The sequence below is a fragment of the Copadichromis virginalis genome, linkage group LG20, assembly GCF_057382275.1.
Source record: "Copadichromis virginalis isolate Kocher_CV1m ecotype Utaka linkage group LG20, C_Virginalis_male_GT1.1, whole genome shotgun sequence".
Classification (NCBI taxonomy): Eukaryota; Metazoa; Chordata; class Actinopteri; order Cichliformes; family Cichlidae; genus Copadichromis; species Copadichromis virginalis.
This window is the reverse complement of record NC_140637.1, coordinates 19,204,644-19,225,724: the sequence shown is the minus strand read 5'-3', so window position 1 is coordinate 19,225,724 and position 21,081 is coordinate 19,204,644. Positions and strand designations below refer to the sequence as shown.

The following is a 21,081-nucleotide window of genomic DNA, read 5'->3' as shown; positions in this document are numbered from 1 at the left end:
CTTACACAAAGCCAGCATCTCTCCACTGGGTCTCTCACTGCCACCGCAGGACCAATAAACCGTGACACTGTTACTATGACAATGTCTCACCTCTTCCCCTCTTCAGCAGAGCAAGCACAAACTGGGATGTGGGAGCAGGAGGACACACACACACACACACACACACACACGTTGATTCAAAGAGACTTTTACATTGAAAACCTCCCATCTTTCCCATTCTCTTGCGACTGAGCTCTCGATGTAGATTGTTATGAATCTGGATTCAGAGCACAGACCGTCTACTGAGTCACATGATGCCATCAACCATGACCACAACCAGGGTCGCACCACCCACACTGCATCCTGATTTCTGGTTTATTAATAACAAGGCATCAATTATTCAGTTTCATGACCAGGAGTGGAGCACAAACTATCTCAGAAGCGTTTACACTGAGACATTTTTGACATCTCAGCAGAACAAAAACACTCTATTTAGTATTAATTTTTTTTTTTTTAATCCTTGAATTAGAATAAACGGAAAAGCATTAGAACTAATGCACAGAATACATGCTCTGATGTACTGTATATCAGCACTAAAGAAAGCCAGCCTTCCCATCCAAATGCTAAGAAGATTAGTCCAGGGGAAACGTGACAATGTACTAAAATAGTGTGCAGCTTTATCTACTGCCTGCCTGCAGAAAATCAAATCATGGAACGACCAGCATGTTCACCTTGTACACTGCACTAACTGTGAGGATGACACTGCCAGCTGAGCACTCTGCACACACATAGAAAGGCTGTGACTGGGGCTTCTCTGGGTAGCTGAATGCTATAGGGTTGCGCCTGGTGGAATATAGCAGGTACTACAGCAAGTAGTTACTTCACATGGATCTCTGTTACCTATGATCTGTACATAAAAGACTAGTATGTGTCTATCCTTCGTGAAATGTATTAACAGCAGATTAAAATATACTGTAGTTTTGACATGTCAAGTGATTTGATTCAATCTTCCCAGGTGAATTCATTTCAGTAACAGTCAATTTATACATCAACACGGATGGATTATATTCATTCTTATATAGTCAATGTACTTTTTCCACATCTGTCATGTAAAAGCATTTAATTCAGCATGCTATAATGCTAATTCCGGCTGATTAGCATTACACACAAAATACTGCAGTTTGTTTTTCCGTTATCTGATCATAAAATGAAACAGAAAATTATTGCTTCACGGCGGCAATGGATTAAAAAACAAAAACGCAAACAAAAAACACACAGGGATCAAAGTTTCTGTTCCTCTTCAAGGAGATAAAAATCCCTGTAACCAGTGTTGCTATCTTCCATCTGTTAAGACATTTATCTCTGACAACAAAAATCTCAATCTCATGTTGGCCCCTTGGGAAAAAAAGTCATCGTACTTTATTGTCTGGGAACCATGAAAACCGTAATTTGTGCTAATCCATCGAAAGCCAGTGGAAGATTTCACAGAAGACCTTCTTTATCTCATACAACTTTCAGCCTTTGAAAGATTGGAGTAATACCGTAATGATTATAATAGCTTAATTGATGGTGTGGTGTGCGTATCCTTCCAGTATAATCCTCTACAGCTGACTCTGTGTTGCCAACAACTTTACGGTACTTAAATCAGGTTTTTCTTACCCACTGGAAAAAGACTCAAATGACCTACAGCGTCCCCTGGAAGACAGTCATTTACTAAACTTTCAAGGGCATTTTAATACAACACCTTATGTATTCACAATCATGATCAAGAGGCTAGTACAACAGAATCCCCCGTGGTAAACATAACATCTCAATATAACTGGAGAGCACAACATGTGGAGAAAGCATGAGAGCAGAGATTGACTGATAGCAGCGAAATTAAAAGCCTCCCCATATCTCTACAGCAGAGTGACCCCACAAGCAACGGCGACAAACACACCCAAGCACAGAAATCCAACACAGCATTAAAGCAAAGAAGGAGGTTTAAAGGAAAAGTTTTGGCAGCACTGTGTACACACCTTGGCATTAATATAGGGGTCAAAGGGCCCACAGCGTTTGAACTCTTTATGGTCTACAGAGCTCTGGGAGGGAGGAACAGAAGATAGGTCGATGGTTTTGGTTCAGACAAGCAATGAACAAATGAGTGATGGTCACAAATGAGCCAAACTAAATAAAAAGGAGAAGAAAAACATTTAGATGTCATGAACAGGCAGGGAGAAATGACACACAATGAAACCAAGATATTTCTGAGTGACTTTGTGGTTACAGACGAATGTTTGTTTGACCGAATGTTTCTGACTAGGTTTGCAAAGCTCATTATGGGTCATTTCTCCTCATCTCAAATAGGATAGGCCAGGGATGGTTTCAGTCTGGAAGCTATCTGTGCAGTAAGCAACCAAATAAAATATCAAATGTAGGAGTTAAAACAGTTAAAATGGTTAGAGGAAACAAGCACTTTTCACTCTAGCAAGCTGTCAAAGCACTTCAAGTATCACATTATCAAAGGAGAAGTTGAGGCTCAAGATGCACTGGAGTTCATGTACTCTCATCAGTCTTTTTAACGTTCATCTTATTCAAATACATGCCATGCTGCACTAGACTTTTACTATCTCTATATGACTCTTATTGCAAAAATGTCCACTTTAGTCTATTTAGAAAAGGATAAACGTCGTATAGTTGATGTTTAAACCATCAGAAAGGTCATCTTGACACTACCAGAGACCAAATGTGCTGAAAAGGAAAGAATCATTAGCGTAAAAGAGAGCTAGCAAGCTTCCATTAGGCCTTTATGGGTCTGCTGCAGACACACATATTGAAAAGTGACATCATTTCAATACGGTTTTCCCTTACATGTACTGCATGGGGAACGTACAAGCAAAACCAGAAGTGTAAGAGTGACCAACGTTGACACTTGCACATTAACATAGATGACTAAGTGCACGGGCAGACCTGCTCGTTGAGTTTGGGGTGTGAAGGTCCTTGGTGAATGAGAAGCTTTACGATATGCTCGTCTCCCTTCCACGCAGCCAGATGGAGAGGATAGCAGCCCTTGTTGTCTGCGATGTTAGTCAGAGCCTCGTTTCTTAGCAGCACCTCCACCACCTCGCTGTAGACGAATAAAGAGATAGGTCAGAAAAAGCCAACAATAAAAACGACATTAATAAATACTCAGAGCCTTAGTAAACAGTCAATCAATAGATTCAGCTTCCCCATTGTACAATGGTCTGCCAGGCCAGACTGCATTAAATTTCAGAGCATAAACAGACGTATTCCCGAATTCCAAACGGTGATCGCTAATCTACCTGTGTCCATTAAGGGCTGCGTGGTGAAGAGGGGTGTATCCAGTGCTGTCCACGCAATTCACATTGGGGCCTCTCCAGATACTGAAAAGCAGAAAGGATTGTCAGTTTTCCATAACAGGCAATACACAACAGGAATACCATACCCTACACCAAACAAACATTGCCCATCCCTCTGTAAAGTCTATCCACAGGTGTGACTGTTGCTGTTCTGATTGCTATCTCACGGCTCCAGTCTCTCACGGCTACATCTACTTTAAGGTGGTGGCAAACCTTCATGTTCTCTCCTATTCTTTATAAAGATAGGAGATGTCAGGAATGAGGAAGCACTGGGCCAAAAGCCCCATCAAACTAGGAATACAGAAAAAGAGAAAAAAAATTAATAAATAAAAAGTACTGCCAGCAGTAGGAAGCCACTGAGATGAGCTCATCTACAATAAGTCTGTGCAACCAAAGCCTGATTATTCTGGCCGAGGTCCTGATGTAGAATAGGCTTTTGTTATGTAATCTAACTAACAATAAACAAAGCTTTGGGATGGAGCCAAAAGGCACCGATGGGGTAAAGTGTAAGACAGAGAGCTAAACTACTGCTGGCCTTTCATTTATTTGAGCTGAACTCAGCTGTCAGCTTAGATTGGTTTGTTTCTTTTAATTTGCAAAGAGCACTGTGGGGAGGAGGGAGGAGAATGATGACAGGAGCGGTGGTAAAGACTGAGTAGTGGGAGTAATTTCAAGAGCTAAAAGAGAGATAGAGTGCCAGGACGGGATAGTGAGGCTCTCTGAAAGACCTTAAAACATCCTAAATAAATCATGTGACTAGGAAATCCCAGCACTAGTGAACCAAATATGTGAGACCAGAGTCATCTGGCATACTGAAAGAGAATTGGAGCAAAACAGCTGGGCCTCACAGAGAATCATAAATTTAAGAAGATTTGTTTAAAAAGAGATGAGAATTTTTCAAAATTTATTTGGTTTTTCAGATATTCTGGGAAAGATGTCTGAAATGCAAAATACTGCCTTGACAGCTGGATAGCTTCATAAATTATTACTGGTAGGAATTTTGATGCTAGCAAGCAAGTAACTTCTATGAATGAAGCCTGGAGAAAACCGGGCAAAAGAATAGCAGCAGCACAGTGCATTTCCAACTACAATGTAAAAACTAATTTAAACACACGGTCTGGGAGTCAAACACATTTAAAGATACACTGAAGATTGATCTGTAACATAATCAGTGTGTAGACAGCGTGGCAGTGGATGCTCACCCTTATATCAACGCCACTGACAGAGTGTGACTTTGCTCCACATTCACGGCTCGTTTTTGCCGCAGTAATGGCTGTTTTGCCCCCTTAAAATACATCTCCCATAATAGCTCTGAGAACAGCCTGCAATTACACAGTCAGAGCCGTCTCATTAAATAAGTGTCTTGGAAGACTCTGTAGCCTGCAGAACAATGGACCTGACAGAGCATGGACGCGCAGAGACGCGCCACTCTACAACTCATAACAGCCTAAGCCGTTTATTTCTTGCAGCAGGTTTTCTGGGTGTCATCCCAACTAGCCAGGCAGCACGCGTGAAGTGGGATATCAAAAGCAGTGCCAGGAGGAAAGAATAGTGGGAACATGTGGCAAGAAATGTTAGGGACAGATAAAATTCTGTTAGAGAGTGGAAAATATGTGAGCTATGATTATGTCAACTTTTCACGCACACACACACACACACACACACACACACACACACACACACACACACACACACACACATTCACTTCCTGTCTTTTAAAAGTAACCAAATGTGCAGTAGAGAGAACAGCAACACTGTCCTTTGCTTGTCCACTGAACACATCAAAAGGGAGACTGAAACAGACCGCTAGTTGCTGCCCTAGATAAAGAGTTATATAACTGCTTAAAGCAGAAATCCCATATACAAATGAACATAAACATGAACGGAGCAGTGACTACAACTGGAGAATTAAACAAAATGTGCCATAGTGCAGAAAAAAAAAAAAAAAAAAAAAAAAGAAGTAGGAGAGATGCAAGATCATGCACCTTTGATTTTGGTGCAGCCATTGTCTTACACAAGTAAAGGCAACAGTTTACTGTGCACTTTTATGTATCCTGTAGTATATCCACATCCAGAATTTTGACAATCTTCCAGAAAGAAACATTGTGCAAGACAGAAGTCAGCTGTATCATAAGACATACTGCAAGATTTCCCTTTCACATTTTAAGTCATAACCTTTAAGTCTGTATTTTTAGGTTGTGTTTACATATTGGTCTTCCTCATCTGTCATGAATCTCTGTTGTGTTATTGCCACTAGAAAAAGAGGGGAAATCTAAAAATACCACACAGAAACAAACAGTGTTTCACATCATCCTCATGACCCCAAACATAAAAAAACAAAACAAAAACAAACAAACAAACAAACAAACAAACAAACAAACAAACAAACAGGAGCACGTATTATTCTACTGCCGCAATATTTCACTTTTAATCAGGGATATAGCATTAATCCTATCAAAATCACCTCCACGCAGAGGGAATGAAGATGTCAGCTCATTACATTTTCTCACTGTCACAGTATTTCAGTTTGCTATTAACAGAGGTGCCTGCAGCAGCAGCTTTAAGCGCAGTACAAGTGTTACGTCCTCTGAGCATTTTGGCAGCGTGGTACTCAAGGGCATGAGTCAGAGTGGTGCTCGACAATCCACTTCATCCTCTTACTACGGCTCACAACCAACCTAACTGAGGGATGGGGCTTAGGCCCATAGCTGGGCAATGGTCAAAACGGAGCTGATTTGGTTTGGGAGGGGGCATATTCATGGGAACTGACTGAGGAATTCCTGTTTGAAAGGCTGAGCTAATCCTTAATTTGCCTGAGGGAATATCAGCAGGATGAGGCCTAAGTTTGAAAGAGATTCTGGAGGACTGTAATTCTGTTTTGTACAAAGCCTGGCTACGAAGAGATGAGGATGGATAAGAGCATTTTCCATCTTTTATTTTTACCGTCTTTATTTTATTGGTTTAACAATATTATATTAGTCATATATACTGTATATTTAGGCTTAATAATAAACTTTTCTTTCCCTCAAGTCCAAAAGTCACTGATGTATTATTTATTTAGACCAATTTATCTCACTAATGGTGGGTGTCGGGTACAAAGGCCGTATGGGTTACTGACTCATCTAAAGCTAGTCAGCAATGAATAGCAGACTGATCACACCACTTTCTCATTTCTTAGTTCTTCTGCATATTTGTCACACTTTATTATTTTATATAAACAAATTCTAATATTCAACAAAGAGAACCCAAGTAAATACAAAATTCAGCTTTTAAATGGTAATTCCATATATTAAAAGGAAAAAAGCTATTCAACCCTACCTGGCCCTGTGTGGAAAACTATTTTGCTCCTCCTGGTTAAATCATGAATTAAGTGTGATCAACTACATTTTTTTGGAAAGCTGAGTTCAAGTTTATTAGCCACACCCAGACCTGATTACTGCCAGACCCATTAAAGGAGGAAGTCACTTAAATAGAGCCTGTGAAGTCAAGTAGACTAAAGGCAACACATCATGCCACGAGAAAAAGAAACTTGGGAACAAATGAGAAACAAAGTGACTGATATCAGTCTGGAAAAGGTTTGGGACTCCAAGGAAACACGTTGAGAGCCATTACGCACAAATGGAGAAAATATGAATACTGGTAAACCTTCCCAGGAGTGGTCAGCCTACCAAGAGTGCATCAACAACTCATCCAGGAAGTCAGAACAGAAGCTGGAATAAAATCTAAATCTAAAATCAGGCCTTACTCGCCTCACTTAAGGTTAGAGGTCATGATTCAACAATAAGAAAGAGACACAAATGGCATCTAAGGTGAAATCAACTGCTGACCAAAAAAAAAAACAAAAAAATCCCCCTAAAAAACCCACAAAGGCTTGTATTACATTTGCCAAAACACATTTTGATGATGCCCGTGACTTTTGGGAAAATATTCTGTGGACTGATGAAAAAGTCTGACTGTTACATATCAGGAAAAATACAGTATTTCATTAAGAGAACGTCATACCAACAGTCAAACGTGGAGGTGGTAGTGTGATGGTCTGGAACTGCTTTGCTGCTTCAGAATTGGGACAACTTGCTGTAATTGATGGAACCATGAATTCTGCTCTCTGCCAGAAAATCCAGAAGGAAAATGTCTGGCTGTAAGTTTGTGCAACAGTTGGTACAACAAGCAATACGTTTAGGGGGCAATTAGTTGACTATGAGGAAAAAGGAAGTTCCTTTAATGAATAAAATCGTAATATCTTTGTCTAAGTATCAGAAATATGCAAAATGCAAAATCATGGCACTGCAGGTATAATAAAAACCTCAGCACTTTATCATTATTTGATCAACATTCCCATAAGCTTACATCATCTTGGGCCAGTGAACTCATGTCATTTACAGTAAAGCTGCATTCGTTTGCACACATCTACATTAGCTAACATTACGTGTAGCTCTTTTATTATTAACAAACAGTGTGATGTAAATGACAGTTTTAGCACATTATTTCATCTGTGAACATGATTTCTGCCAGAGTCATGTCAGATACTCTAAGGATTTTTATTAGTTTGGAGTTAAACATAACAAACACGATAATCCAGCAAAATATAATCAAATATCTAATTTTTAAACTGAGAGTGCATCGGTGGTAAAAATGACATACAGTGCATGTAAATGTTTATTCATTGAGCCCCGGGAAAGAGCAAGGCAAAATGCAGTAGTAGGTTTAAGCAAATAAGAACCCAGGTGTGTGTGAACCCAGTGTCAAATAAACAGATTTGCCCTCCAGCCTATTAGCAGTGTAACCACACTGCCAGGGATTAGTCTAGGCCAGGGCAGTGAGCCCAGCAGTGACTGGCACATGTCGCCCACCGTCAGGGAAATTGGGCTTAATTATGCATACTGCTGCCAGGTGCTACAACCAGATGCCCTGCTGCCAAATAGTCTACTCGAACATCTTCTCCTCAGCAGAGGCTGAAGCACTGGCCAGAGTTCCCTATGCCTGCTGAGTACTACACTCACTGACTTGATAAACAAAGAAGAAAAAAAGACTGTTAAGATGAAAACATCTAATTGATGTTAGGACCGAAGAGCTATGACTGTAATTAAGCAGTACGTGCTCATCATACACATTGTTACAGGTGAAATTACAGGAGAGCGTGTTTATAGCTACAAAGCAGTATAACGAGTTAGTTGGCACAGGGAAACGTATTAGGCAACTAAATTTCAAATGCATGACACAAGTATGGCACGGCTTCAACAAGTCTGTGACTAACAAGTCTTAAAGCTACTGATAAAGAGAACTTCTTGGTCATGTGGTTTATCGTTTTGACCATTTATGGAGAAGCTTTTCTAGAACTCATAGTGAGCTCATGTTGTATTAGGTATCAAATAGAATTTTATTCATGCCCAACAGCTGTGTGACACTGTGTTTAGGTACATTATTGTTAGCTAAATGACTATGGCAAAATTCATCAGTGAAGATACACAATGCTCCCCGCTTTGGTGATTAGGGCGTAGACATTATACATCTCAAGCTAGCAGAAATATCCCAGTGAGAACAGTGTTATGCGACAGGTTAAGAGATCACCTGAGTTATTACAGGGAATCCTGAGGGGGACTCAAATGTCTCTACGAGATATCATAACAATCGCTACAATAGTTGTCAGCAGACATTACTCTGAACCACAAATGAAAGCCTTGTGGTTCCAATTGTGGTTGTATCCTCTGGGGACTAGGGTTGACCATAATTTCAAGGCAAGCCACATAGTTGCTGCTGAGATATTTTAGCTTGGATCAAAGTGGAGGACCCACTGATCGCCCACTTTGATTAAAGTGCTTCAAAAAGAATTCTTGAGGCAAGAGGTCTTTGAAATTAGTTAAATAAATGAACAGTCTCATTCATTTCAGAAATCCTAACTGTGACGTAAACATTTCAACGAGGCTCGCGAACAGTATTGATCTTGTTTTAGTGCTACCAGAGTCTGAAACGCTTCAAACTGTGTGACAGACATGCAGCAGCTCACCAGGCGACACAGTCTTGATGAAGCCTGATTAAGACTTCATGCCTCATAAATACACCACACTGAGCACTTCACAGTGCAACTGTGTTACAGCAGGAGGTGTGAATATATGTCATATGCCCACTATGATCAGAGCAGTCCAGTGCGAGGCAGCATAATCAAGATGACTTGCATGGAAAGTGCTGGAGGTGAGGTAGGTAGACGTAAAAAAAAAAATGAGATGGAACAAGAATACTTTTAATCGCAGATTCACAGCTGATGCTCCTGCACATGAAACACATCTGAATGTTTGCCCTGGCATCCGCTGAGCCTTTTGCTTGAAAGAACAAGCTCATGTTCAGTTTCAGCTCAAATCTTGTTGGATTGATAGGCAGTTATTTTCTGTTATGCACACAAGCCAATTCTTGAAATTGATTTTCTGTAGAATCCAGTTAGAGTTATTTAAGATTCTCAGTTTTGCTGAGAAGAAATTCGCCAGCACGGTCATTCTTTAAATTTGACACAATGACTTTTAAAATGACTCTGACACTAATCTCCCCTTCTTTGTGGTGATCTGTGGGTGTGAATATGAAAGTAGATGCATTTCTGCGTTTCACAGGTACAGTCTGGTGTGAATCTGCCTAGTCACAGGTTAAATCATTCCAGAGAACTTTGTTCAGTTTCTTTCTTACATTTTGCAGGAAGACCAAAGCAAAGGGGAATTTAAAAAAAGAAAAGAAAGAAAGACTGAGGCAAATTTGTTTCCTGTGTCAACACACTGGGGGCACTGTCATTAATCTGGCTACAAGTACAACATGTTTTAAGTTTGAGGTGGAGTAGAGGTTGGTGTGGGCCCAGCAGGTGGGCCGCTGAGTCTGCTGAGAGCAGCAGAGTGTGAGATAAAAGAGGACGCCGCCTAGAAGGCAAGGCAAATGAAAAGGTCTGGGCGGGGGGCTGCAAGTAGCCAGTGAACACATGTGGGCCTGCACACAACAAGAAAGTTTCTTCTTATAAATTTGGTCAAAATGGGCACACACAAACACAAACGCGCACACACACACAGAAATAGCAAGCTCATCAACGTTAGTTTATATTTGTCCATTTGCTACTAAACGTTTTTTAGTAGCTGGTGTTAAATACGGTTCACATAAACACATGACCATAAGAGTCAGTGTAGGTGTCTGTGTGTAGCTGTCATATCAACTTCTGTTTCTTTAATGCAGGAAGAGCAGATAGAAAGTGTAAATGACAGCATTTTATCTCAGAAACCAGACGAGTTTCAGGACCACATGTTTTTCCATTACTCCACTGGGCTGTACATAAATCTCTGTAATGTCAGCTGAACCATAGCCCCAAATTGGGGCTATTGATTTGATATTCAAAGTAAAATAAATCTTTTGGAAGTCTCTGAACATCTAGATGTTTGGCCCCCTTAATTATATTTTAATTTCAGACTGGTTCAAAGCAGCCTTTTCCCCACAAAGCTAATGAAGAACCCCTTGACCCACTTGGATGAAATCTATTTTTAGCCAACCAGCACTAGTTTAAAATATGGAGGGCTACATACAGCATCCTTCCCATGCAGTATTTGTCGGCTTCTGCTCCCGCCTCTCACACATGTGTGGAATTCATCACTACTGAGTGCCTTTCAGCCTGCTTTCTCAGGCTACACAAACACGAGCCGGAAACATAATGCATAGAGCAGAGCATCCCAAACTAAGATGCTCTTGGAATGCTAACATGGTGGTGTTAGATTTCCCAGCTACCACTGCTCCCTCCTGGGTTGAAGCAGCTACAAATTCTTTCAGTTCAGAGGTCAACACAGGATGAAATGTAACTGCCATGCCTGCTGCTGGCCCAGATTTCTACCGGGAAATGATTTGAGGCTCTTTGTGGTTGTGAAAAAGTAGACGCTACCTTCTTAACACAGACTTTCATGCAAAATGTCTCAAAATGACATTTTGTGAAGAAAGTCCAGCTTTTCTGAAGCACAGCTAAGGACAGTGGGTGTCCAAACCCCGCTGTGAGCCCGTCATTTTGTACACACGTCATCCCTGCAACCCATCTTCACACATACTTGCACACTGGTCGCAATACAAAGAGAAGCTAGAGGAAATAGTGTTTTCAAAAGGACAGTAGGTGCAAGTTCTCCTGCAGCATATATTCTCTCGGCTGACAGCAGCCTGACAGCATGGGTCTGCTTGGGATGAGCCAGAAATTGTGGATGTAATGGGATGGAAAGATCTGGAGTTTTGCCCAAGCCTCTTAAAATGCTAACCAAGTATCAAAGCTGATGATCCTAGTGAGCATTCAGAAAGCAGAAAAACATCCCTTAGGAAAACTATATTTCAAGAGACCTTCGTGAATATCTTAAGCCGATGTTTATCTCCAAACACTGAAAAAGCCCCACTTCTTTCAGTCAACATCTTTCAGACGCATACGGCTAAATAAGAACTCTTAATAGGTGGTCCAGTTCAGTCCAAATGACAGCTCAATTTTCTTTGTAAAACTAAAAAAAAAAAAAAAAAAAAAAAAAGTATAGAAAAGCCCCAGAATGGTCTTTTTTGGGCTGAAATGAATATGAAAAGCACCATTTGACGCTTTGTCAGTGGGACAAAGGACACGGCTGTGGAACTGGGAGACCAACCCTCATCTGGCTAAGCTCTCAGAACGTCTGTCCAGGACTCCATGCATTCCTCCGTTAATTTCCCCTCAGTGGGCAAGCACTTTCCCTGCCAGGGACTTGTCTTACCTCCGGTGTAACCGCTGCAGCTGCTTGTGTTTGGATGACCTGGGCCAGGAAATACTAGTGTTGGTCTCTTCCTGTATACCTCTGGGTTCAAAAAGGGTCATAGGGCTTCTAGTAAAAACTACAGTATGGAGGAAAAACAAGTAAATATATGCCCTAAAATTAGATTAATGTAACTTAAATAGAGTAGCCGCCGCTGTGCTGTAGTACTAAAAAGGTTACACTGTGATCTTACTACTTGAGGAAGCCCTTCCCAGCTCGTTTCGGTGTTAATGGAGCACCATGAAACAAATGTTTGGGGCGGCAGGGGTGTTAAACACGCCGGGGGTCAGTGTCTGTACCATGGCAACGGCTGGGATGCCGCCTCCTGGGAAAGCAGACATTCAGCCGAGCAGAGCTGTACAACAGCCTGCGCACAAAAACACTGCAAGTCGTAACATGCGTTCCATTCCAGAGTACACACACACCCACACACACGCGCACACAAACACCAAGGAATGGGACAAAAGTTGATTAGCTCACTCATCTGCATCGCCTGTGGTTTCTTTCTGCGATAAACGAGTAGGTTTTTCCACTATATTGAATGTACAAGGTCAAATACAAACAGCAACTGACAACAGCAATAACTGTCATTATATGTCATCTCATATAACTGAGCCTGAAAAGCAACTTGAAGTGAGGAAAAGTGTTATTACATAAGTAGAAGTGAACATGGAATCAAGCGGAGGTACAAGCTGACACAACCAGAACAGGCGAAAATTCGCCAAAGAAAGCTGTCTTAGCCAGAGATCAAATCTCCTCTGACGGGATTAAAGGCCTGCACTTTCTAACAATGGATGATGAATGGGTTGCAAAGAGATTTTGATAAAAGGGGGTTGGAAAAAAACATGCACATACAAACCCACAGCCTGTGCCACTGTACCAATCCACTGTAATACCCTTAGATGTATTGACATTTTCATTGTGGAAACTAAATCAAATGTCATGCAGAACAGAAACAGCCCTCCAAAGCAGCCAGTCATAGTCAACACTCATGCAAATTCTTATAAGAGCCTGTCCAGTATTCTCAAGTGTCGCCAGCCAGAAGCTTTTTAGATCCACACACCACCTATTCATTTATTCATTTCCTCCCGAGCCTAGCCAATAATTTCCCAGAGATCCCATTGCCAAACACCGATTGCTCAAGACAAATGAGATGACACAATGGACTCGCCAGTCCGCCCACGGAGCAGTGAGGATGAGACGAGTCAGCCTTCACCGCATGACATTTCTGAATTGGATTTCCAATTAGGAGAATTTAATGTAATAATCTCAAGCAAATCTTGCAGTCTCCACGAAGTAACACAGTGGCGCATCACCCCGAGCTTTGCCTTAACACTTCTCCCTCAGAGGAAGGCGGCTGTTACCGGGAAACCCAAGGGAGCAATTTTATATGATTGACATACACTTAACCACAGACAGGCAACCTGCAGGTTGTATGAGAGGCAGCATTTAGAAAAGCTATAAGCCTTATATTTTTAAAGAGTCGACTCTTTTTCAACAAAAGGACTTTTAAATTCTTTCTTTGCAGGTTTTCATATTGTGTGTAACACACTGTGTAAACCACAGAAACTTCATGATTAAAACAAACAAACATGATCTGTCACCAGAGAGAAAAACAAGAATCAAACTGTGGCGAGCCAATAATGCAGATAACATACAACACAAAATGAAAAATACCTTATCTGATTTTTTTTTTTTAATGTTCTCAACATCTGCACAACCTTAGAGGGATCGTATACTTCTACTAAGGGCTTGTCCCTTTAGTACATCTTTTAGCTTTACCCAGTGTGTGATTTTGGGTAATTGAATCTGATTATGTCCACAGTCACTATCAATTGCAGACAATACAATGTGGACAAGTATGATAGCTACTTTATATAACTCTGGGCTGTTTTTTCAGTTTTTAATAGTGACCTCATAAATACTGAAGGCTGACAGAGAGAGCAGGAGGAAGGAGAGCTAACTCTTTCTAACCATACAGAGTAGGTCTTTAATAGATGTGACAAACCACATCAAATGTTTACCTCACTGAGGACTTCCTCCAGTGACTACTAAAAAGAGAAAGTCATATTCCTGGTTCACACAAGTCTGAGGATAGTCAATAAGGTTTCATACGACAAAGATTTCCTTATAATAAGATAATTTTGCTAAACAATGAGAATCCAATTGTGAGAAGACTTTCCATCTCCAGACCTGTGACTGTGTTCACGTCCAGACTCTATGTAAGCATTATAATTACTGACACATCTGCAATTCGTTTCTTTAAACGTAATCGTGGGCCGATTCGTTACAGATTTCTTTAGTTAAATTGCATAATTTCCTCTCAGGCTGTTTGTGCACATTACAGTAGAAATGGCAGTAACACAGGAGGTGTAGGCTAACAAAGAAGCATGCCACTGCTTGGGCGCTGCACTGGTTTGGCTTGCGATTGTTTGACAATGCAGGGAAGCATGCAAACATGAAACATCGTTTCTTGCAGTAACAATAAAGGATTGGGTAATATTCGCCAGGGGCAAAGCTGCTGTCTGTCTCCCATGTAGTCAGAGCCACCTCGCCTCGGCTTTCCCCAAGATTACCTGAGCAGACTGGAGAGCGGATGAGAGGAGGCGCCGTGGCCACCGCTGTTGCCGCTTCCACCGGTCCCAGACGATCCGCCAGCGGACTGTCGCTTCCCGGATAAAAGCTTCTCCACGGCAGCCAGGTTTCCCGTGCGCGCCGCTTCAAGAAGCTCCTGCTCCTTTCCCATCGCGGATCCCAGAAAGAAATCAAAGGAGGCGCGGGGAAAAGAAGGAAAAAGGGGAGGGGGGTCGGTTATGGGAGTGAAATTCCTGTGCGAGCCCCTCTTTCTCCCGACCTCAAGTTATTTCTCAGTGCTGCTAAGTGTGAAGGGGAAACAAAAGCTCCCTCCGCCGCCGGATCCGTCCGACCCGATCCACGGGTGCTTCTGGCGCTCACTGGAGTGAAAAGTTTCTTTCAACAGCACGGCGCATCGAACAAACTTCCTCTGACCAGACCACTGAGCGTCGTCCGTCACTTCCTCGAAACTGCCCTTTCTTTATGCATCTCCAGTCCGAAACCCTTCAGACGCACACGCATTCGCACACACACACATTTATACCCCCTATCACCGCCGCCCTTACTGCTTCAATCAGAAGGTGGATGGATATAAGCAAGATGGCGCATTGAATAGAGACAGGCAGGATTTACCCATTCAGTGCTTTTAAGATCTGGTCGCCTCTGACCTCTTGTATCCACAGTAAACGTCCATATATAGTCCCTTAATTACTTACTAAACGCTTTATAAATTACTGATTGGTAGCTGTAAGTATAAATAATACTACTAGTAATAATATCAATAATAATAACAAGAAGAAGAAGAACACAAATTAAGAATAAATATTTATGAATAACTATAACTGTGAATTACTCTTACTATCAATGGAACTACCTGACATTAGCAGCTAGGCAACTTTAATCGTATTAATTCCGGTCAAATTAATAAATGTTTTACAGCATTTTGTCCAGTGAAAGTAGATAATCTGGGAAATAACAAGAGAAAATCAAGGAATATATAATGCTTTATTTATTTCAGACAGAAGCCACTTGCAGCCTGAATATTCACTGAATATTGCGCTGTAATTAAGGGGCAAAAAGACAAAGCAAAATGAAACGAACAAACAAATGAACGAACATGACCTGTTTATTCCTAACATCTGAACGTTACTTCCATAGTCCTTCGCTGGTTGCTTCACAGAAGGCGGTGTTAATAAAGTTCGTACAAAACGGAAACGGAAATGCGTATGCTGTGTTAGCAACATTACCAGGGAAATTAGCCATTTGATGCATCGTACCTCTTACTGTAGGTGGTTACGTATTTATATAATCCGTAGCTACTGCGTTCATTAGAATATACTTTTGTGTACTGGGGTATATTATATCAATCAGGCATGTGTTAGCCCCCGCTAGCTTCTAATTATCGTTAGCTTAAATTGACGGCCAGACTGTTGCCGCTGCTTTGTTGACGCCTAGCTGCGTACAGGGTATGTGCATACTGGTTTGTTTTTTGTAAAGTTTTTATCCATACACTGCTATTAATACTAATGTACCTAATTTCTGGGCTAGCTAGCTAAAACAATTAAGTAATTTAGCCAATTGTAGCTAGCTTTTTAGAGTTGGGGTAAGTATCTCATCAACTTCTTTGATATTTGCAGAATCTAAAGTGAAATTAGTAAAATGGCAGACCCTGCACGTATCAAGAGTGATGATGCACTTAAGAGGACATCTCCTACCGACGAGGAGCACCTGAAGTCAGAGGAGAGTGAAAATCCTTCAGCCACAGAAAAACCTGCAAATGAAAACCTAGAGACATCGTCGCAAGATCAGCCTAAAGAAAATAAACATGTGAGTTTCGGAGCGTCATTTGCATAAGTTATTCAAGAAAGAGGTTAGAAAAGAAAAAGTGGGATAAGTAGGGCGATGAAGAAAGTAAACAGGAGTACTGGAAGGCTAGACGCACTGCATAGGCTTGTAGTGAGATGTATGTGAGGAAGGAGAAAAAGAACTTGAATCGACTGGTAGATGGAGAAATCAAGATGGAAAGTATTTGAAGAAGGTTAGGGCGATTAAGGATAGAGATGGAAATATGGTAACAAATGACCCGTGGATCTAGAGAGAGGAAATGATTGGGTGCCAAGGGAGGATTGCTGTTACAGCATGATAAAGCAGGAGTGGCAGAGAAGTAGGGAGCAGATAGAAGAGAGGTGGTTGGAGAGAAGAGGAATCAAAGTCAGTAGAAGCAAACAGAATATATGTACTTGAATGAAAGGGGGATAGGCTTAAAAGTGAAGATGTAAGGAGCTGAGGTACTGAGTGTGTCTATAAATATATGGGCTCAGCCATCCAAAGCAATGAACCGTGCAAAACGGAAGTGAACAAGGGAATGCAGCCATGGTGGAGCGAGTGAAGACGCTTGTCAGGGGTCATTTATGCCAGAATGATAGCAGCAAGGGTGGAAGGGTTACACGATGGTAATGAGACCTGCAATGATGTGTTGTTTGGAGACAGTGGGGGTAACAAAAAGACAGGGGGTGGAGTTTAAGGATGCTAAGATTTTCTTTGGGAGTGACCAGTATGGACAGGGCTAGACATAAGTATATCAGAGGGTCACCTCAGGTTGAGTATTTTGGAGACAAAGTTGGAGAATCAAGGCTGAGATGGTTCTAATACCTACAGAGGAGGGATGGTGGATTTACTGGACAAAGGATGTTAAAGATGAAGCTGACAGAAGGTAAAGAAGAAGACCACAGAGAGGTTTATGAATGTAGTGAAGGAGGACATATACGAGTTTGGTGTATAATAAAACAGGATGAGATGCAGGCAGATGATCCACTGAAGAAACCCCTAAAGAGAGCAGCCAAAACAAGAATACCCTAGACAGTTGGTTGACAAACTTAAATGTACTGTTTCAGTTCCATTTTAAATAAATATTGTATTACAGTAAAATTAATGTTACATTAAAAATCATTTAACTGACCATATGTATACTAAAAAGTTTAAACCAACAAAAATCCTAAAACCTGAATGATCAGATTTGAATTTTTAGGTTGTCATTTGTGTTTTTGTTATGTGGTTTCACAGTGGTGTCTCTGTCTTTGTAGTATTTCTGAATAATTTTGTCTTCCACTGGATAGGAAACACCAGGGGGAGAAGATGAGGAAGAGGGAACCTCTGGCCAGCCTCCTTTGAAAAGGTTAAAAGTGGAACCTGAGAAGAAAAAGGAGAAGCGGCACAAGGTTGATGAAGATGAAATACAGAAGATGCAGTAAGATGACCTTTTTAATCTCACAGATCATCATTCTTATTCTTGAAATCATGTAATTTGCGAAAATTCGCTATAACTCCATAACATTTTCAGAGTTTTGGTGTCATCATTTTCTGAAGAGCAGCTGAATCGCTATGAAATGTACAGACGTTCTGCATTCCCGAAGGCTGCCATTAAAAGGGTAAGGTTTTTTTTTTGTTTTGTTTTTTTTAATAATAATAATAATAGAGGAAGTATTAAAAAACCCTGAAAATGTTGTATTGATTTGATGTCTCTTATTTTAATATTCTAGCTCATCCAGTCAATAACAGGATCATCGGTGTCCCAGAATGTTGTTATTGCCATGTCTGGTATTGCAAAGGTCTTTGCTGGGGAAATTGTCGAGGAAGGTTAGTTGGAGGATTTAAGAAAACCGAAGTCACCCAGACTACGAGGTTGTATGAATTATAGTTTCATGAGGTGTCTTTGCCTTTACAGCTCTGGATGTTTGTGAGAAGTGGGGAGACACACCACCACTTCAGCCCAAGCACATGAGGGAAGCAGTGAGGAGGCTGAAGAGTAGAGATCAGATTCCCAACACAAAGTACAAGAACATTCTCTTTCACTGACACACCTGAGCTGCAGATTGTATGAGGATGACGGATAAATGCCAGTAATTTAATAAGTGGTGCAGAGCATATGGAAAACTCACCATGAAGCCACTTAACACATCTTGCAGCCAAGTAGGCAGTGACTGCAGTCCTGAAGAGCAGTCAAGGCAGCTGCTAAATAAAGCTGAGTTGTCATTCACCCCTCAAAGTCGGGGTAAACGTTTTTCTCATCATTAAATTGGTTGCAACTAAACAGTGAGAAATGATGGTTTTATTTAAAACATGTTTTATATTTTAATAGTCAATGTTTTTTTCTTTTTGACTGAAACATTTTAATGTGATTAGGACCAAGCTGAAAATGCAAACATCATTTTTAGTTTGATTCCATATTGACCATGAACTGGAATTGGAAATAGTTTGAACTCAAGACAGACTTGATGGAAAACTGGGTGCTTGACATTTGTTACTTCAGTTTATATTTTTGTGCAGGTTGTAAACAAGAAGATAAATTCTGTTTAAACTGTATTTGTAAATATTGTACTTTGAGATTAAAGTCAAGTTTGCATTATACTAGTAAAATGAGCAGAATGATACTTTGAGTTTTTTGCTCAGACAGCGCCATAAATTCTCTGATACATTGTAACATACAAACATGCATTCAGCTGAAAAAGATAAAGACAAAATGTGTTTAGCAATTAATCATTTATTTATTTTTTTTACTTAAATTAATCTCTACATACTACGTTTGGTTCACAGAACCAGTTTAAAATTAGTCTTAATTAAGTGATGAAGACAATATAAAATTCTATTTAATCCTACACAACTCACAAAAAAGTGTCCAAACATTTGCATCACTTAGAAAGATTTCACAATTACTCCTCCAGTCATTTGAAGTGATTTACATGAAAACAAGTGCAATCTCCACTATACCACACAGGTGCAAGTAATCCACAAGGTATAATCAACAGAACATCACTTCAGCACATGCATCTAGAGAGAGAGCACACCACACTCTGGAGTGAATCTTACACCACTCTTTGTCCACTTCCTTTCTGCATGGCACACTGGGAAAAAGTTAGATTTACATAGAAACCCTGGCCTGCTCTGGAGTGCAAATAAACTCTGGTGTAACAGGTAATGAGCAGATTTAACTTAAAGCACCAGTTTGTTTTTTTTTGTGGAACAAAAATGCTACTAAACATGGAAGCCTGACTGAGGAGAAAGAAACTGGGTAAACCTCAGAGCTACATGATGCATCCAGCATGGCACGTTCAATTCCGTACCAATATATCCGTCTACTACAGGCATGCAAAAGCAAACACCAACAGCTGAGAAATATCACATCTCTAAGTGATAATGAGGTTAAAAGGCAGTCTATGTTCTATTACATGTATAGATAGAGGATATTTTGAGTTATACAGGTAATTGATCACCCCGTGAACTAAAGAACTCCACATCAAAAAAGTGTAGTGTTACGGTTCTTTGTCATGTTTGTGGATAAACTTGAGTGTCTATTGCTTTGACATCTAACATTCCTCTTTAATAACATAAAATGTCGGTCACAGGCTGTAAATTTGCTAAAGTGCAAATTGAAATTGTAAATTTGCACTTTCTAAAAAAATTAAAATGATAAATAACATTTTAAATGGAGTGTATGCTGGCAAGTCAACACCACCAGAGGTCTCAGAAGGACCGTTATGAGTTTAAGTGAGTGGAAGATTTCTGTGACAGCTGTGCAACCATTAAACCCCTGCCAAAAGGCAAAATAACAAAACGCTAATTTAACATTAAGACACTTTTAGATAAAATATAACTGACAGCTTCATGAAAAGTTTACCCAACCAGTCTTGGATAAACAAGTCAATCGCTTCAAATCCATGTAACAGATTTGTGGATAATGGGAAGGGACAGAAATTTAAACTTGCAACTGGCCTGAAAAGATCATATCTGCAGATTAGGATTAAATACAGTTAAATATGAGTGTTGTAGTAAATCTGACAAATATACATTACATTATCAGTACCATAGTTCTTATAAATGTCACCTTCTTTGATTGATATGGCTTGAATACAATGTAATAAGTCAAAGCTTAAAAACAAAACACAGGCAGTAAAACAACACACAAAATGAAGTCAGGTCTATGATGTCAAATCACTACACACAATACAAGTGTACAGAAGTAATAACACTATCAGTCTGAGTTGTTTCCTGGTAAGCTACAAAACACAAAGAGCACAGGTATTATACCATTGCTAGCTGGTATATTCTCAGATGTCTTTATGCCAGAGAACTGGACTGACAAATCCAATCAGGTCAATAAATTGAACCTTGTGTGCAACCTCTCTACCGTCAAGGGAAAGGCACATTGCCTTCATTGGACATTCAGCCACAGAGCACATCGTTTCACAGTACCAAAGAAGCATAATCAACATTTTGCAACTAAAAAAAAATATATATACATATAACACTGGGGAATGATTCAGCCTCTATGCGTAACCATGCCCCCCTGTTGATCAAATAACCAGGTGGAATTTGAAATGAATCAGGCTCGCCATGAAAGC

At 40.4% G+C, this 21,081-nt stretch overlaps 2 protein-coding genes across 4 annotated transcripts in view; one reads left to right on the top strand and one right to left on the bottom strand.

Moving 5' to 3' along the window:
* The window catches only part of anks1aa (ankyrin repeat and sterile alpha motif domain containing 1Aa), a 59,930-nt gene extending 44,691 nt beyond the window's left edge, over nt 1–15,239 (bottom strand). For both annotated transcript variants that reach the window (XM_085443775.1, XM_085443776.1), the window contains exons 1-4: nt 14,686–15,239; nt 3,282–3,362; nt 2,929–3,085; nt 1,998–2,060 (exon numbers count right to left, since the gene is read on the bottom strand). In XM_085443775.1, the coding sequence (XP_085299901.1) occupies nt 1,998–2,060; nt 2,929–3,085; nt 3,282–3,362; nt 14,686–14,855 (471 nt within the window). In that variant the 5' untranslated portion in view covers nt 14,856–15,239. The remainder of the gene's footprint in view (nt 1–1,997; nt 2,061–2,928; nt 3,086–3,281; nt 3,363–14,685) is intronic.
* A 630-nt stretch (nt 15,240–15,869) lies between these two features.
* Nucleotides 15,870–20,974, top strand: taf11 (TAF11 RNA polymerase II, TATA box binding protein (TBP)-associated factor). Of its 2 annotated transcripts, none has more exons than XM_085443778.1 (6): nt 15,870–15,968; nt 16,321–16,510; nt 17,800–17,930; nt 18,024–18,111; nt 18,223–18,319; nt 18,408–20,974. In XM_085443778.1, the coding sequence occupies exons 2-6, from the start codon at nt 16,343–16,345 to the stop codon at nt 18,536–18,538; spliced, it is 615 nt and encodes a 204-aa protein (XP_085299904.1). In that variant the 5' UTR covers nt 15,870–15,968; nt 16,321–16,342; the 3' UTR covers nt 18,539–20,974. The 2 variants fall into 2 exon arrangements, with proteins under 2 accessions (XP_085299904.1, XP_085299903.1); XM_085443777.1 differs by having other exon boundaries at nt 15,871–16,149.
* The last annotated feature ends 107 nt before the right edge of the window (nt 20,975–21,081 follow it).

Coding starts and splice junctions, on each gene's coding strand:
- taf11 (XM_085443778.1), top strand. CDS start 16,343: ATGGCAGACCCTGCACGTATCAAGAGTGATGATGCACTTAAGAGGACA. Junction 17,931..18,023: donor GATGAAATACAGAAGATGCA/GTAAGATGACCT, acceptor TAACATTTTCAG/AGTTTTGGTGTCATCATTTT. Junction 18,112..18,222: donor CGAAGGCTGCCATTAAAAGG/GTAAGGTTTTTT, acceptor TTAATATTCTAG/CTCATCCAGTCAATAACAGG.